Source organism: Oculina patagonica, chromosome 14 (genome assembly GCF_052425735.1).
Source record: "Oculina patagonica isolate OP01 chromosome 14, crgOcupat, whole genome shotgun sequence".
NCBI lineage: Eukaryota > Metazoa > Cnidaria > Anthozoa > Scleractinia > Oculinidae > Oculina > Oculina patagonica.
The window spans coordinates 7,973,284-7,989,975 of NC_135771.1; the positions used below are offsets into that span (position 1 = coordinate 7,973,284).

Genomic DNA, 16,692 nt, shown 5'->3' on the forward strand with positions numbered 1-16,692 from the left:
TTGATTCAATACATCGAGCCAGACGACGCTGCATATGCACAGGCAGACTGGTTTTGTCCTAACGGCACTGAAGGGCTTACTCAGGCAGGTTTGTCGAGAGTAAACCAGTCGATAGAGGCTTTTGTCTACTGTATTCTCGGTTCGCAGGTGAACGTTCGAAGTAGCATACTTGGAACAGGCGGCCGTGCAAAGGAAGCGCAAAGTGAGTTCCTCGTGTTGGTTGAAGACGCTATAAGGCAACCTGATCTGGCAAAGTCGGTCCAAAGATACCAATTAGCCATCGACGAAGCTAAGGTTCGGCTTAACCTTGCAGTCTGCCCAGGTGCCTGGCTGATGCCCGCTCGTATGGTGATAAACACAGAAAGCGTTGTTGGTTACAATAACCAGCTTAAGCAGGCTGTTGTTGGGATGAAATTAGGAGTGAATGATGAGGTTAATAAAGCTACAAAAAAAGCAGCTCTTAAACTGATGGCGGGAGGAAAATCAAAAATCAACCCACCAAACAGCCACCCTTCAAATCCTATACACAAGAGCGCCACAGCAAAAAAAAATCAGGCACCTGCAGCAAGCGCTGCTGAAACACAAGCTAGGGACCTTTACGGTCCCCGTCCAAAGGACGGCAACGCGCAAAGCGCTAAACCTACGAAGGCCGTAGCCAATGATTCACACGAAATAAACAAAGCAACTGTCGCTGTTGGCGCGGTTGGAGCAGCAGCTTTGCTCTACACCCTTATGCGCTAACGTCTCTTTTTGATGTATTTTTCAACAAGAAAAGCAACCACAGCAAGGATAAGCAGCCAGGTGTGCTCTGCAAGAAATTCAATTACTTGACCAGCGGTTTTGAAAAGAAATTTCGCAATCGAGCCAATGAGACCAGGCAGAGCTGATGCTACCTTTGAGCCAATATCACTTAGGCCTTTCCCCAACGCTTTGCCGGTTGCCTTCAACGCGTTTGTAATGGCTCCAATAACAGAACCAATCGTGACACCAGCAGCCAGAAGTATTGCTGTTAATGTCACGCCATGTTTTTTGAAGATCTCTTTGATCCTCTCACGAAGTGGAAGCGCCCTTTCTCTTTCTGCAATCTGCGTTTGTAAACGCCCGAGCTCCTCGGTTCTTTCCGCAACTCTTTCTTCCGCGGCTTGTTTGTCAGTGGGGGAGGCATTCTCATCCTCTATAACAGCTTGATCTTCCTCGTTTTGTTGCTTCAGCTCGGCTTCTTTCTCTTTTAGATCATCCAACGCTCTTGTGTCGTTGAGCCTTTCTTGCAAAGTGTTTCTTCTGCTCTCTATGGCAGCGAGGCTTGCCCTTAGTTGGTCGACTCGTGTTTGTTCTTCTGCCTTCTGCTTAGCTTGTTTTTCAAGAGCAGCAACTTCTTTTTTTTTGTTTTCAAAATCCTTTTCAAGATTTTTTTTCAGTTGCTTAAGTCTGCGCAATTCTGATTCATTTTCAACATTTGACCCAAGTTGTTCCATCTTGGCATCTATTCGCTCGATTCTTATTCTGAAATCTTCTACTTCTTGGGTGGCTTTTTCTTTCTGCATGTCAATTGTTTCTGCCTGTTGTATTTGACTTTCAGCTTCTCTTAATCTTGGTCTCATTTCTCTTATTTCTTCATTGTCTTGAGCAATCAGAGATTCCGCTTCTGGCCCAAGGGGGGCTTTAAACTTGTTTGTGAATTTTTTGAGAAGGCCAGTTCCGTCTTTTTTGAAAATTTCGGTCTCGCCACCTTTTGATCCAAAGGATACAATTGTAGTTTCATTGCCACTCTTTTTGCTAAAACCTATTGGGCCTAATTTTGCGAAGTTCACTTTGGGGAATTTTCTTTTGATAAAATCTTTAGCTCTGTCAATCATTGCCGGTTTGTCATCTTGATGAATAAAGCTTCCCAAAAAAGGTGTTTCTTCGTAGGATGTGTCTGGCAGCCCGCTCTGTTCGTGCTGCATCGTTTGCATTTCATGTTGTTCACCCCCATGGTAGGGTGTGGATGCCTCCCCGGGCTGAAATGGTCGGGTTGTGTCGACCTCTTGTTCCTCTTCATCATCGTTATCACTGTTGTGGTCAAGATCTTGGTCCAAATCAGGGTCCTCGTATCCAAAATCACCACCACCTGTTGCCATCGCTTAATTTATATATATATATTTTTAAATTAAACTTTTCAATTTAACAATAAAACCAATCGAGAGATGGCTGCTGTTCAAGAAAACCTTCGACCGGGACGCACAGAGAAAATACTCGGCGCACTGAAAGCCGAGCGCGCGGTAAAACGAATCACTTTTGACCGCACAGAAGCCAATCCAGAGGAAACGTTGTATGTTTCAGTGCCCAAGCTGAACGAAAACGAGGTCATTGTGCCCGGCTCGCTGGCGCTGCGCTTCAACATCGACTTGAGCGGAGGCCATGCCAACAACTTTCTGGTTGACAACGTCAGCCGAGCTCTGGTCGACGATTTTGTTGTAAAGTACGAAGGCACCGTCGTGCAGGACACGGTTGGCTATGACATCTACAAAATATTTGAGGATTTTTTCCTTTCGCAGGAGGAGCGCGACGACAGGGTGCCAGAGGGCATTCAGAGCGAGGACCTTAACAAAATTCGCTCAAATGCTGGCGATAAGAAAACTTCAGGTGTGGACGCAGAAAAAAAGCTGAATGAGATATATGGAAATAAATACCGCATCCGCCTGGATCACCAGATTTTAACTGACCATGGGGCATTTTATCCTCAGGCACTATACAACGATCTTGTGTTCGAACTGAAGCTCGCGGCAGCCGAACATGTGGTCAGAGGCTCAGATACAACAAAACTAAAATACAAGTTGACAAACATCCAGCTGGAGTACGAGATGATAAGAAGCGAGGAAATTGCAGATGAAGCGTTCAGCGCTTATTCGGGCGGCAAAGAGTTCGCTTACGACCACATCCAGCGTGTTAAAGTGGTGACTTTTGCAAAAGGCTCCGACACACGTCTGAATCTAAGGGTCAACCCGCAGAGGAGGTCGATGAAAGGTATCTTGCTCCTATTTATTGAGCAATATAACAAAGGTGCAAGGAGCTCGGAAAAGTACATTAACCCGGACCTTACAAAAGTAAGCATCACTGTCAACGGCTCGCCAAACATGCTGTACAACAACGGCATCGAAGGAATGGACATTTGGGGAGAAGTTAAAAGATTCTACATGAAAGAAAAAAATAAAACGCAGCACATGACTCTGCAAAAGTTTTACACAGAAGACAAGTTTGGCCTTCTTATTGATCTGCGTTCCATGGCTGACCACTCGATGCACGGAAGCGGCACGCGCCTTGTGAACACAAAGGACGGTGTCCAGCTTGAGCTAGAGAGGAAAGCAAGCGGCTCAGGTAATTTGAACTGCCACATTTACGTAATCAGCGACGCCCAAATGAATATACTTGGCAGGCAGTTAGAATCTGTGCTTTTATAATTTTTTCTTTGAAAAAGTGTACCTTAGGTACATATACGAACGAAGATGGATCCTGCCAATATACCCTTCAACGCCCTCATTGTGGGACCAACGAACTCAGGAAAAACAAGATACGTGGTCAATCAGCTTTGTGGCCCTTTCCGAGGCAAGTTTGACTACATCGTGCTCATCTGCCCGACTTTCGAGCACAACAAGACTTATTATCGCTTTGCTGAGGAAGATATTCGATTTTTTGTTTTCATTTGCGAGCAGCACGAGGTGGAATCTTGGTTAAGGCTTTCAAGATTTCTTTTTGAGGGTACGAACACGCTTATCATCCTCGACGACTGTGCTGCTTCGAAAGATGTAAAAGGAAGAACAGGGGAGTTGGTGAATCTTGCTTTCTCTGCTCGCCACGCAGGCTTGAGCATATGGGTGTTAACTCAAAAATTGACAAGCATAACATCCTCATTCCGCGAAAATGTTGCGGCAATCGTTTTCTTTTACACCCCCTCTGCCAAGACCACGAAGGCAATCTTTGAGGATTACGCTGGCGAACTTGCCAATGAGGATTACAAAGAAATCATTTTAAAGCTAAAAAAAAATAAGTTTTCGCATCTTGTCATTTCTCATCGCCACCCTTACGGCACAAAATTTTCTTATTGAACATATTTTTTAGAGTAATAAATGGCTGACCCGTTCGCAACTTCTCCTCCCGAGAGCGTCAAGGGCGCTGCAAGTGAACAAGAATTAGCTTCCGTAATGGAACTGCTAGGAGCTGAACCAGAAAGTACAGAAAGCGCTATGGCACTCATTCAAGGCCCTGACATTCCTGCTTTGCGTGAACAGCTTGCAATCCTTGTTTCAACAGGAAAAGCCAAAGAAGCAATCGGTGTGCAACTGACACACGAGCAGGTGAAGCGCTTGACAGATAAAGAAGTTGAAAAGTACTTAAAGAGATATGAGGCATACGTTGGATCCAAAACAACCGACAGCTTGATTGACAGCTTTATTTTTCTTGTTACTAAAGTCGTTGGTATGGCCGTAAATATCAAGGACGTCAATGATTATCAGAAGGAACTCAAAAACGACTACATCATCAGCAAAGAGCTGTCCACTTTGGCAGGCGGTCTGGCTTTGAAATGCGGCCGCTTTCTTGCCGTTGCAAATGCTGCGCTCATCACAACAAAGCACATTGATTTAAACGAAGCTACAAAGTCGCACACTTCGCTGTGCGAAACCAAAGGTGCTTCCAAAGATGCGGACACAAACACTACTGAAGATTTTTCTGAGCAATGCTAAGAAAATGCTAAGTAATTACTGAACAATGCTTAGCAATTGCTTAGCAAAAAATCTTGCTGAGCAATTTTCTATTTAAATATTATTTTTTTTTATTATAAATGGCCGAGCTCGAACAAACTCCGATCGCTCAAGAAGAACAGAAACAAGTTACTTCAACAACTCCAGCAACAAAGCCTGCCAAAAATCCAAAGCGAGTTGCTGCTGGCAAGCTTGCAGCTGAAAAAACAAAACAGGCTCGTGAAGCACAGAAAAAAGCTGCTGTCGAGGCTGCTGCAATAATTGCAAAAGAAAAGGAAAAGAAATCTGCTGCTGCAAAGCGAAATGCAACACCACCGGACGTAACGGAACCAGCTCCGCCCGAGGCTCAGCCGCAATCAAGCGGTCTCACCACAAATCAATGGATATCTTTGCTTGGTATCGGCGGTGCAATCGTTACAACTTATGTGAAACGCGAAGACATAAAAGGCTTTATAAACGAAAAAAGAAGTCCAACATTTAAAGCTCCGCCAACTCTTATAACTGATGACACACCAGTTACAGCAGAAAGTATTGGAAGGGTTGCAACGCGTTCTTCAGACACGCCTTCGACAATCCAAAATGCCATTAGACCTCGCAAACAAAGAGGAATCCGTCCGATGGATTAAAAAATTTCTTTTGAACATTTATTTTTCATTTATTATACCGACAATGTCCCTTGGTTTTATTCTTGACAACCTTGTTAAAGGTGCAGCTATGGCTGGTATTGCATTACTTTGGTTTGAATTTTCCAAAACTTGCGTTAAAACCGCTATTCGGGTGCAAAAGGATGAGGATACAATTTTTAAAAGAGGTATAAAAAAAACAAAAGAAGTTGAATCTGGTGAAGAAGTTGCAAACTTTGCTTCGCAAAACGGTGAAGAATAAACAAAAAAATTTTTCAATTGAATATTTTTTATTATTTTATACTGAACCGCCATGTCCGACAACAAGCTCGTGAAAACGCTCATGGATGCCGCCACCATTACAGGTCTCGCCGCCGGAATCGGCTGGGCTGCCAAAAAAGTTGTAAAAGAAAACTTCACATCCGACCCAAGCAGCAGTTTTATGAACTATGTAAAGTTCACAGCCGTCATGGCTGGCAGCGTTGCACTTAAACAGTATCTCGAGGACCAGAAAATTCTCCCAACCAATTAAAAAAAAATTAGAATAGTATAATAACAAAATGGCAAGCGTCGCGATTATGGCTGGCGGAGCTATCTTGAACGCTGCTGCTTTCATTGGCGGCAACTATCTTGCTCGAGCTTTGGGTGGCGGAGATGACGCCGCTTTGAAAGAAAAAGAAAGACACGACAAAGCTCTCGAGGCTTACCAGGCAGCTTACGCGAAGTACTCTCGCGACCGCACGAAGCTTCTCGACTGGATCGAAACCAACAATGAGATCAAACAGCAAGCGAAACAAAACTTTACGAACACAGACTACGCTTTCAAACTCTACAACCAGGCACATCCTGACAAACAAATGATTCCTCCGAAAGAACCCAAGTTCTCTGATTTCTATCAGCCAAGTGAGCAGCAGAAACAAGGTGAACTTATGTTCGTTGGCGCTGGCGCGCTTGCACTTGGGTACGCTGCCTTTCGGTTTCTTTAAACTTTTCTTTTTTTCTTATATACACATGGATGCAAAGATTTTTGCGGAGCAAAACTTTTCGAAGAAAATCTCGAAAGTCTACTATAGCCCCCAGGGCTACTGGAAGGGAATTGCAGCGATAAAAAAATTAGCCGAGGCGGCCAAGGTTTCCGAAGATGCTGCTAAAAAGTGGCTAGTTAAGCAGGCCCTTTGGCAGATCTACCTTCCGGCACCACGATACGTTCCTCGCCCAAAATTTGATGTTTCTTCTCCTAACGCGGTCCACCAGGCGGACCTTCTTTTTCTGCCACACGACAAACTGCCGCGAGGGCGAAAAGTTTACAAATACGCGCTGACTGTTGTTGACGTTGCCAGCCGATTCAAAGAGGCCGAGCCTTTGACCTCCAAAGATTCAACTGAGGTTGCAAAAGGTTTTCAGACAATTTACAGGCGAAGTGCACTAAAATGGCCACAGATGCTGCAAGTTGACCCTGGTCGCGAATTCATGGGAGCTGTTACCAAAGAAATGGAAAATCACAAAACCTATATTAGACGCGGGCGTGTTAACATTCACAGAGATCAAGCTATTGTTGAACGTTTTAATCAAACACTGGCAGGGCGCCTGTTTGGTTATCAGTACGGTGTCGAGATGAACCTGCCATCTGGCCAGCGGTCGACAGCGTGGGTAAAAAGGCTTCCCGAAGTTGTTACCGCTCTGAACAACGAAGTTACCAGTCTTACTGGAAAAAAACCTGCTGCTGCAATCAAAGAAAAGGCTGTTTCGTCAAAACCGTCCTCAAAATATACAAGACCTGTTGGCAAGAAAGAAAAAAAACTCCCCTCTCTCGTTAATGTGCGCTTTCTCTACCAACCTGGCGAGCTGGAAGGCGGCGTAAAAAGGGCTACAGATCCGATTTGGTCATTAAAAGTCTACAGCATTGAAAGGTCTGTTACTAAACCTAATCAGCCAGTTCTTTATTACTTGCCCGATGGTCCAAAGCGCGGCTTCGTGCGTGAAGAATTGCTTGTTATTCCTCCAAATACACAGTTACCACCAAGCACTTAGTGCTTGAGCCCCTTGGGCTCAGAAAAGCTATAAACGTTCTGTTTCGCAAAACTTATACCCGTAAGCATTTGTATGTATTCCGTCTTCACATATCCATCGCTTTGAGTCAAAGGGGGACAGCGATTTTTTGTTTACCACTATTGAATACATCTCGTGGGCATAGCTTCTTAGCATGTGCATTTCGTGAAAGCTTTCCTTGTTTTGAAAAAGTGTATCTTTGAAGTTTTCATGATCTATTTTATTCTTTGTCACACACTCTTTTACCCCCTTTGCTTTTTTTATATTTTTTTTGTCTTCTGTCATTATTGAATACATTTTTGGCCTCAAACAAACACACTCTGAAATTAGTTTTCCTGCGCATTCGTCTTTCATTTTTCCCAACACCTTTTTGTTTTCGTTTGAATGAAGTGAATGCTCTTCTGGGTAGTCGCTTGTGTCGTACTTGTCAATGTTTTTTGCCATGTCCGCGTAAACGTCTTCTGTTTCTATCTCAAGCAAAAGGCTGTCTGTGTCTGTATACAAAAGCTCGCAACGCTCTCCGTACTCCTTTTTCAGATGGTTGTAAAAGAAGTCATACATGCATAGCTTGCTTACGTCAAGGATGGTCATGCCTGTGTAGACCGGTTTATTAAGAAAAAGCTTACTTTTTCGCATGTCTATTCCAACCAGATCGTTTGAAAACATCACATGCCTTGAATACAATGGGCTTGCAACTAATTTTCTTATTTTCTTTTTTTCGTCGCTGCGCACTATTCTTATGTCTACACGGTTTCTCAAGTTTTCCATTGTTTTTCCAAAAACTGAGTTATTCATTAGCTTGTAAAAGTTCTTTTCAAAGACGCTTTTCGCTTCTTTTCGGAATTCTGTGTTCATCCGGATGTACGGCTCCATCCACGCCTCTTGTTCAAACTCTAAGACCCTGTGCACTTTTTTGAGTTTCATTCCCTGTTTTAGATAAAACTGCAAGTTTCGGTAATGCACGACGTAATTGGTTTTGTCTTCAAGAGTTAAAACAAGCTTTTCGGTGTCTGGCGGGTGCAAATCAAGATTTTTTATTGTTTTGTTTTGGTAAGGCGAAAACATTTCTTTGTTTATTTTCTTTTTCTCTGGTGCTAATGGATAGCTGTTGTGGGCGTCATGCAGCTCTTTCGGGTATTCCAAGTCCACCTCTAAAATCCATCCAGCTTTTGCATACTCTTTTTTTGTCGTTATTTCTTTTTCTGTTGGCATAACCTTTTTCCATCTAAATCCACTTTTTGGAAGCGGCTTGCTCATTGCCCACCCGTAAAGGTTATTCGCATCGAGGTACGTTATGTATTTTTTTGGCTGGCTCGGGTCAAATCCCTCAACATAAGGGTTGTTCGCCTTTGCATACCTCTTGCTTACCATCGAAATCCCGCCTCTTATTCCCCTTTCGACAAAAAGATGCATTTCATAGTCTGTAAGTAACTCAAGCTCCACGCCTGTCTTTTTCAAGAGTGCGTCCCAAGCAAGGCCTGGCGTCGTGTAATAATTCGCGGGGTCCAACCCGTACTTCTCAAGACAGAGTTTTCGGAAGCTTTCAAAGACGTCGGCTAACAGGGTCACGTCAGTCTTAACGTACAAATCGTGGTAGTCGCCCAGGGTCTGGCAGCCAAAGGTTTCCCACACGTTTTGCGCGTGTTCGTACTCTTTATCCGTTATGTTCTCATCATTAAGTTTGCTGTAAAACTTTTCTTTTTCAGGCAAACTTGTTTCGCTAAATCTTTCCCATGAGTCCATGTATTCGTAAGGATAGATTCCCTTTTTGCAAAGAAGTTCAAAACTTTCATCAGACGACTGTGTTGAATTAGATTTTGTTATATTTAATTCCTCCTTCGGCATCGCTTTTACAAGTGAATCAAGACTTCCTTTAAGAAAGTTTAAGCTGTCTATAAAACGCAGTTTGCCAAGTGAAAATGTGATGTATTTTTCCATGTTGTTTGCAACACATTTTACTTCTTTCTGTGCCTCTTTTGAAATCTTTGAAATTGACTGCATTAAATGGTGCGCATCATAACCCCTCAGGTTGTGAAATGCAACTGGTATTTGGACCTTTTTCGGATCTAATCGCATCATAAAGTTACAAATGTTGTGTGCGGCTCCTCGAAACTTGCCTGTTATGTGGCAATGGTCTTTTACCACATCCTTGTAGTTCGGCTGGATAAGCGGCTTGTGGCACGCTAAGCAGTTTTTTTGGTTTTTCGCTGCTAATTTGTGTGTTTCTTTTTCAAGCTTTTTTAGCTTATAGTGGGTTTCGGTATCCAGGTTTTTTGCCTCTTTTTCCTTTCTGTAATAACATTTTTTGTGCATCTGTCCAAAGTAATTAAGCTCCTTTTTATTTCCAATCCAAACTGGCAAAGAGTCCAAAAAGTTTTGTTTTATTAGCGTTTCTTCGCAAATGTGGCAATTGGTTGCATTTTTGAAGTTTACCCAGTCTTTTGCCGTCATCACAAGGGGTTTTTGCTTTGACAATTCATATCTTATTTTCTTTTCTTCACTTAAAAGACAGTTCAAGAATACTTCAACGGAGTTTTCTCCTCTGTACACAAATGTTTTTTCGTGTTTACCATCACTTCTTACAACTGTGTAAGCAAATCCGCATGCCTCGTGCTGTTCTGTTTTGTCTGTGTAACTCGGCTTCATGTCTTTTACTTCTTCACCAAGGTCTTTTCTTATCTGGCGCTCCTCGGGCGTTTCGCGTTTACACCCTTCTATCGGCCTTAGCAATGCCTCAAAGTCGGCGTAAATCGTATAAGGCGCTTTCATTTGTTTTTGGTAGTTTTTAAAAGAAAGAGTGTTTTTCCCCTTCTCCGGCATTTCAATCCTTGTTGGCCTGCCTTTAGCGCCATTGCAATATTTTTTGTGCTTTTCGAGCAAGTCTTCTCTTGTAAAACCTGTCAAGCACATCATGCAAAAGTGTTTTTTATGCTGATCTCCAGTTTGGTCATGTAACAAAGCACTTACTCTTTTTATAAAACAGTAGTGCTGTGTTAATCCTGACTCAATCAACATAAGGAATATACGGGGAATGCTATTTTCTTTTTCGCTTAATCTTAAAGGTATCACACATTCGTCTTCTGAGTCCCACCCAAGCACATTTATTGCAAGGTCCCTGTTTTGCGCCTCAAGCCTGTCAATCTGCTTTAGTGGAGTTGGAAAATCGATTCCATTGTAGTTAATGCCGTCGTCAACTGGGTATCTGCTTGTTCTTTGTGGATTTTTCCCATCTCTTGGAGGAAATAATGCAGCTCTCAAAGCCCATTTTAGGCATTGGTTATCTCTGTTTTGCACGTTAATAATTGCTTTCTTGTTTGCCAACTTTGGGGGCAAAGGCAAATAAGTTCCTCCTCTCAATGGCTGATAACGCGCAACGTTGATGTACGCATTTGTTATTCTTTCAATGGCCCACCCAGAGCCGTTCTCTGACCAACCCTCAATTTCTCCCTTTGCTTTGTCAATAAATTTGTCAAACTCTTTTTTTATTTGGTCTTTGTCGTTTTTTAAAAAAAGGTGTGGTTCACTTTCTCTAAAATAGTGTTCCATGTATTGCTTCTCACCGTCTCTTTGTTTCGAAAATTTGACTTCAAGTCCAAAGCTTGCTTTTAAATTTTGTAAGTCATCAATTTCGCTTACCAAAAGCTCATAAAACTTTTTTTTGTTTTTTCTTGCAAAAGTGTAAAGATCTTTGTTGTTTTCGTTAGCTTCCGGTATGTTCATTTTCCATACACGGAGCCATTCGTTAAAATCGGCGTGGGCCAATAAAAAAGTTAAATTTCTTTGGGGGTTTTCTTGAAATTCACGGAGGTTTTCCTCCATCATAGCTTGCAAAACTTCTGACGAATATCTTGCGGCAGCCATTTTTCGGTGTATATACCTTAAAAATATTTGTTCAATTGATATTTATTCCTAGCACAGGGTTGGCCTTGCGAGCCCCGCACACAAAAGGGCTGGCCTTGCGGGCCCCACACACATGAGAGTTTTGGCATTGCGACCCCCACACACATGAGAGTTACCGGTTGTGGACACAACTTGCAAAAAATGGCGAGGCGAGGCTGGCGAGCCAGCGAGCCAGGCGAGCCCGAGCGGTTTTTTTTGCAAGTTGTGCCACAACCGGTAACTCTCATGTGTGTAGAGTGTTGAAATCTAATGCTATGTTCACACTTGGTGCCCGGGCATGGCGCCCGGGAGTGATTCTCGATAAGCACTAATGCGGACACATCTATTTGTCAAGTACCCAAGCCCGTGCCCGAATACAAATGCGAGACCTTGTTCGTTCTTTCGTTCGTTCGTTGGTTTGTTCGTTCGTTCGTTCGTTCGTTCGTTCGTTTGTTCCTTCGTTCGTTCGTTCGTTCGTTCGTTCGTTCGTTTGTTTGTTCGTTCGTTCGTTCGTTCTGTCGATCGATCGATTGATCGATCGATGGATTGACCGGATCGTTCGTTCTTCCGTTCGTTCCTTCTTCGTTCGTTCGTTCTTTTTTTCTTTTTTCTTTTTTTTTTTTTTTTTTTTTCTTTCTTTCTTTCTTTCTTTCTTTCATTCATTCATTCGTTAATTCATATATTTATTCATTTGTTCATTCGTTCGTTTGTTCATTTCTTCTTTCCTCGGTACTTTCGTTTGTTCGTTCGTGTTCTTTCTTTCGTCACTTAAAATAAATATACATACGTTTCAACTTTTTCACGGCACACTGTGTGATTTGACCGTCATCTTCAGTCAACATTCCTTTGACCACCATTCCAAACTCGCCTTCTCCAAGAACTTTGCCAAGAGTAATGCGGTCACGTGGTATGTCACGCCAGGAAAACGAGGCTGGAAGTTGTATCGTACTTGTGTCGGGGATCTAGCAACAAACAATCAAACAGATTCTATGTTAAGCTAAAACAAACAGAGTTCCAACTTTTAAGCCAAGGAATAAAACCCTATTGTGAGAACATTCAAATTCAGCTAATTTAATTCAGAAGCATTTAGGGACGGACCATTTAATGTTTTTTTTTTAATGTTCTAATTTGACTCCTATTTTGAGCTCTCCCAATTATGTACTTTCATGCACTTGTTCCGGACACTTTCGGTTCATCGTGTATTTTTCCGATAGAAAACAAAGTTTGAATAAAACCGAACCTTTCCAAAGATTTCTTGATCTGTTTGCTGTCTTAACCTCGCTCGAAGGCTTTCCTGCTGGCGGTGATGTTGAGAATTTCTAGTCGACTTGAAGGTAGGTGAAGTTTGTTTTCGCGATGTTGTTTGTTCATGGCGCCTCAAATTAACTGGTTTTCTTTACATTCCTGTATATCCGAAATCAGTACGCTAAAAGAGGTAATTTTTGGAAGAATTTATGTATAGGAAATATTCTTCCGACTAGTGCAAAAAATTTGATTGACCGCTTGAGTTTCCGTCCAAAGTAATGGATTAAAATTTCTGAGTAATTTTCCTGACTAGGTCCTTGCCGGACACTGACGGCAACCAAATATAACTTCAAACTTCTGAAGGTGGCAAGCTAAATAATACTGAAAGAAAAAGAGTCTAACAAAATTTACACCTTTCGTTTGAGTTCTGAGGCATAATAAACTTCATTATACAACAGTAAAACTAAAACGAGATGTTTTAATTCAAACTTTGCAAATCACACTTATCATTGTGATAAGCGCTGTAGTTTATATTCACTGTACTTCTTGATGAGATAAAATGAAGCTCTCTTCCCAAAAATATTTATTTCATTTTCTGAATTTCACTAAAACATATTAAAAACGTGCAAGAAGCTTCTTTAGATTACATTCTGAGCAATTGTTGCGTAAATTTTGCGTGCTGTCCGGACCAAAAGGGCCGTCAAACCGAACCACCGTTTTCGATATTACAGAGTAATCGAGTAAGCACAGAAGCTGTTGTCTTTTTACATGTTAGCTGGGGATGTCACGGTAACTTTCAGGACAAATCTCAGCTCTCTGCTATTCTTCTAAGCTAAGAAATACACATTCGCGTCTTTTTCGTCCGGACCAAGGACCACATACTGTAGTACATTGTGTACTGTTACGTTTCTACAAGGTGACTCAAACTTTTAAAGATGAATTACAGTCCGTACTGCGCAATCTCGGCTGCAATGTTTATGTGAGCCTCACAAACAAAGCAAAACTAAAAATTACGTGACAAACTTACCTGTTTCTTCATTATTAACGCCAGATATCCTTGCAGAACAAATAATAACAAGTAGAAGCAACCTTGACGCTATTTCAAACCGACGTTTCAGCTCATCGGAAGTTCCCTCATTTGAACGAAGCGAACTGTAATGGCGGACTTTTAAAAAACTTCATGTATGCTGTCATCGAAGTGTAACGTTTCAACGAATTCAAAACAAAAACGTAAACAAACCCCGAGTCTGCGCAGTACGGACTGGAAATCAGCTTTAAGTCTGTGGATGAAACGCTAGCAAATTAAATCTATTGAGCAGTAAATTCTTTTTTTACTGTTTATTATGTTTTACTGTTTATTATTTTGTACATGGTGGCTCAGACGTTTTAGTTTGTGGTGATAAAACTCATCTGTTAAACATTACTTTCATTTGACAATCAATTTTTCTCAATATCAACTGGCAGTGTTTTTAACTTGGTCCCTCTTTAATTTTTTAAATGCAAGTGTCAAACCAACTCTGACCTGACTGACCGGTTCTATTGTTTCTGGTGTGACTGGATGCATGGGGACTTCCTCGTCAGTGGTTTGATATCCACGCCGTTTTCCTTTCTTCCTCCATCTTCTGTACACAAAAACTGCAACAATCGCCAACACGACCAGAAAGCAAACAGAAACAATGGCTAACGCTAAAGTTAATGTCTTTCCCTCTGGAACTGAAAAGAACAAGAAGTCATGTTGACGCGGAATAAAAACAAATGTTAAACCCCTCCCCTCCAAAAAGTAAGTACCCAAAATGTAAGAATAATTGTTAAGGGGGGGAACCACACAAATCAAATATGATTTCAGAAGAGCCCACAAAATAACGGCATAAAACTACAATAAAAGCTAAAAACGCTTTTAAAAGCAATATAAACTACAACTAAGCGTCAAAAAGGCAGGCACAATAAGTTGCTATACGTGATTTAGAAAAATTGTGAAACACAGAAAACCGTCATATTAGCCTCACCTGAACGTACGTCATATAGTTCCGTATGCTTACATCTAAATTTAGTTAGGGTTGTTATGTCATTGCAGTAAAGAGTTAGACTTTTTTGTTCATTAGACAGCCACAGATCTTGTTTGGGTCACGAACAAGGTTTAGTGTATTTCTTTTTGACACGTTACTATGCGGTTATCCTATATGCATCTAAAACTTTTCAGACACAATATCGCTTCCAAACAAGTTGCAAATTTAAACCCAACAATTTTTCAAACGTAAGATAAAGTAAATTTATTCATTTTTGGTCCATAATGTGGGAAGTAGTAGCCCAATCTCCTGAGCCTGGGGCGCATGTAAAAACATACGACAGCCTATGCGGAAACATCTTCAGAGGCAGCAAGATATTTTTGTCATTCGATGGTGTTATGAGTTCAAACTGATTGGTCATTTTCGCCGTGTTGTTATTGGCTGTAGGACGTCTATTTATTTTTTTCAATATAATACTACGTTTACACGGGACCGGTCCGGAACCGTTCTGAACCGAACCGGACCTGTTTACATGGAACCGTTTGGAACCGATCCAGGTGTTTACATGGGACCGTTCTGGAACCGGTCCGGAACGGATCCATAACTGGACGTGCAAAATAGCAGGTCCAGTTTTAGATCCGTTCCGGACCGGTTCCAGAACGGTCCCGTGTAAACAGAAGGCCTATCCGGTCCGAAAATCGGACCGGATCCATTCCGGACCGGTCCCGTGTAAACATAGCTAAAAGTCGACCCGAATCTGGTCCGTTCGACGGTTCTTTCGTGAACAAACCGTTTTTTAGGCCTTCGTTTTTGTTAGCTACCGGTAGTTGTTGACATTTGTTGTTTTCCCTGAGTCCAACCATTTACTAAATAAACACAAATGCCAACTAAAAGAAAGAAAAGACCTACCCTTTATAGTTCGTAGTTCTCCATTTTCACTAGGTTCTCCTTTTCCATACTTGTTTTCGGATTTCAGTCGCACAAAGTAAACAGTATCGGGATCAAGATTGGTAAGCCTGTGGTTTTCGCCTCGAGTAGTGGTAAACTGTGTCCAGTTATTTGGTCCAAACTTTCTAATTTGCAGTAAGTAACTACTTATGGCGTACATGTCATATAGCTCAGGATGTGACCACGTGATTACAGCTTCAGTTTGTTTGACATCAGCTGACTGGACATCGACGGGCGGTGGAGGACGTTCTGAAATATGCATAAATAAACAAGTAAATACATAAATAAATTAATAAATAATCAAAAATTCAAAACAAACAAACAAATAACAAAAGGAGAAGGGAAGAAAGGAAGAAGGGAGAGGAGAAATCAAGCAGACAAGAAATCCAAATCAATCAAAAAATGAAATGAAAAAAAAAAACGAGCGAAAGAACAAACGAACGAACGAAGGAACGAACAAACGAATGAACGAACGAATGAATGAATGGACGAAGGGAGGGAGGGATGGATAAATGAATGGATGGGAAAGATGGATGGCATTGAATGGAATGGACGGGCGGATCGATCGATCGTTTACCGAAACGGCAATAAGAACGTAAGAACAAGGAACAAATGAATATACAAAAACTTAAAATGGCGCTAGTTACACCATACGAACCTCTTAACTCAACAGTTGGCTTCACTTTAAGACTGCCTATCTGACCATTTTTCACACTAACTCTGAGAGTTTTACCAACTTTGTTAGCTATCACCGTGGGCTCTTTGTCTTCTTTTTTGACTTTAACAACAACTCGAAAACGTACTTTGACACTTCCATTACTAAAACAAAACAATTGTTAACCATTAATAAAAAATATATTAATCTCAGAAACTCTTTAAATTGGTTTGACTAAAGTGTTTGCATGGACATGTGGGGCTATTACTATTTAAGCTAAAATTCCTGAAAATCTCGCTTGGAATAACTTGGAAGCAAATGGAGCCGTATTTCTTCCTTATAATCTTGGTGTAGGTTGTGGACTACGTTTTTGATTGTTTTTTTCTTTCCAGTTAATACGAAGAATATAATCCAGTTGTTATATTTTTAAGAAACCCAAATCCTTTTGTTTTGATAATAATAAATCTCGTTACAAGGTACAGTCTTCTTCGGCAAAGCATAGTTAATATAGTGAAATGGTTAGGAAGCCCGGCAAACATCAAAGGAGC

At 41.5% G+C, this 16,692-nt stretch overlaps 1 protein-coding gene across 1 annotated transcript in view; it reads right to left on the reverse strand.

The window, feature by feature from the left end:
• Nucleotides 1-16,692, reverse strand: part of LOC144639097 (uncharacterized) — a 50,999-nt gene that overhangs the window by 20,918 nt on the left and 13,389 nt on the right. The window contains exons 11-14 of the mRNA XM_078498351.1: nucleotides 16,148-16,308; nucleotides 15,451-15,738; nucleotides 14,058-14,248; nucleotides 12,078-12,252 (exon numbers count right to left, since the gene is read on the reverse strand). Of these exons, the coding sequence (XP_078354477.1) occupies nucleotides 12,078-12,252; nucleotides 14,058-14,248; nucleotides 15,451-15,738; nucleotides 16,148-16,308 (815 nt within the window). The remainder of the gene's footprint in view (nucleotides 1-12,077; nucleotides 12,253-14,057; nucleotides 14,249-15,450; nucleotides 15,739-16,147; nucleotides 16,309-16,692) is intronic.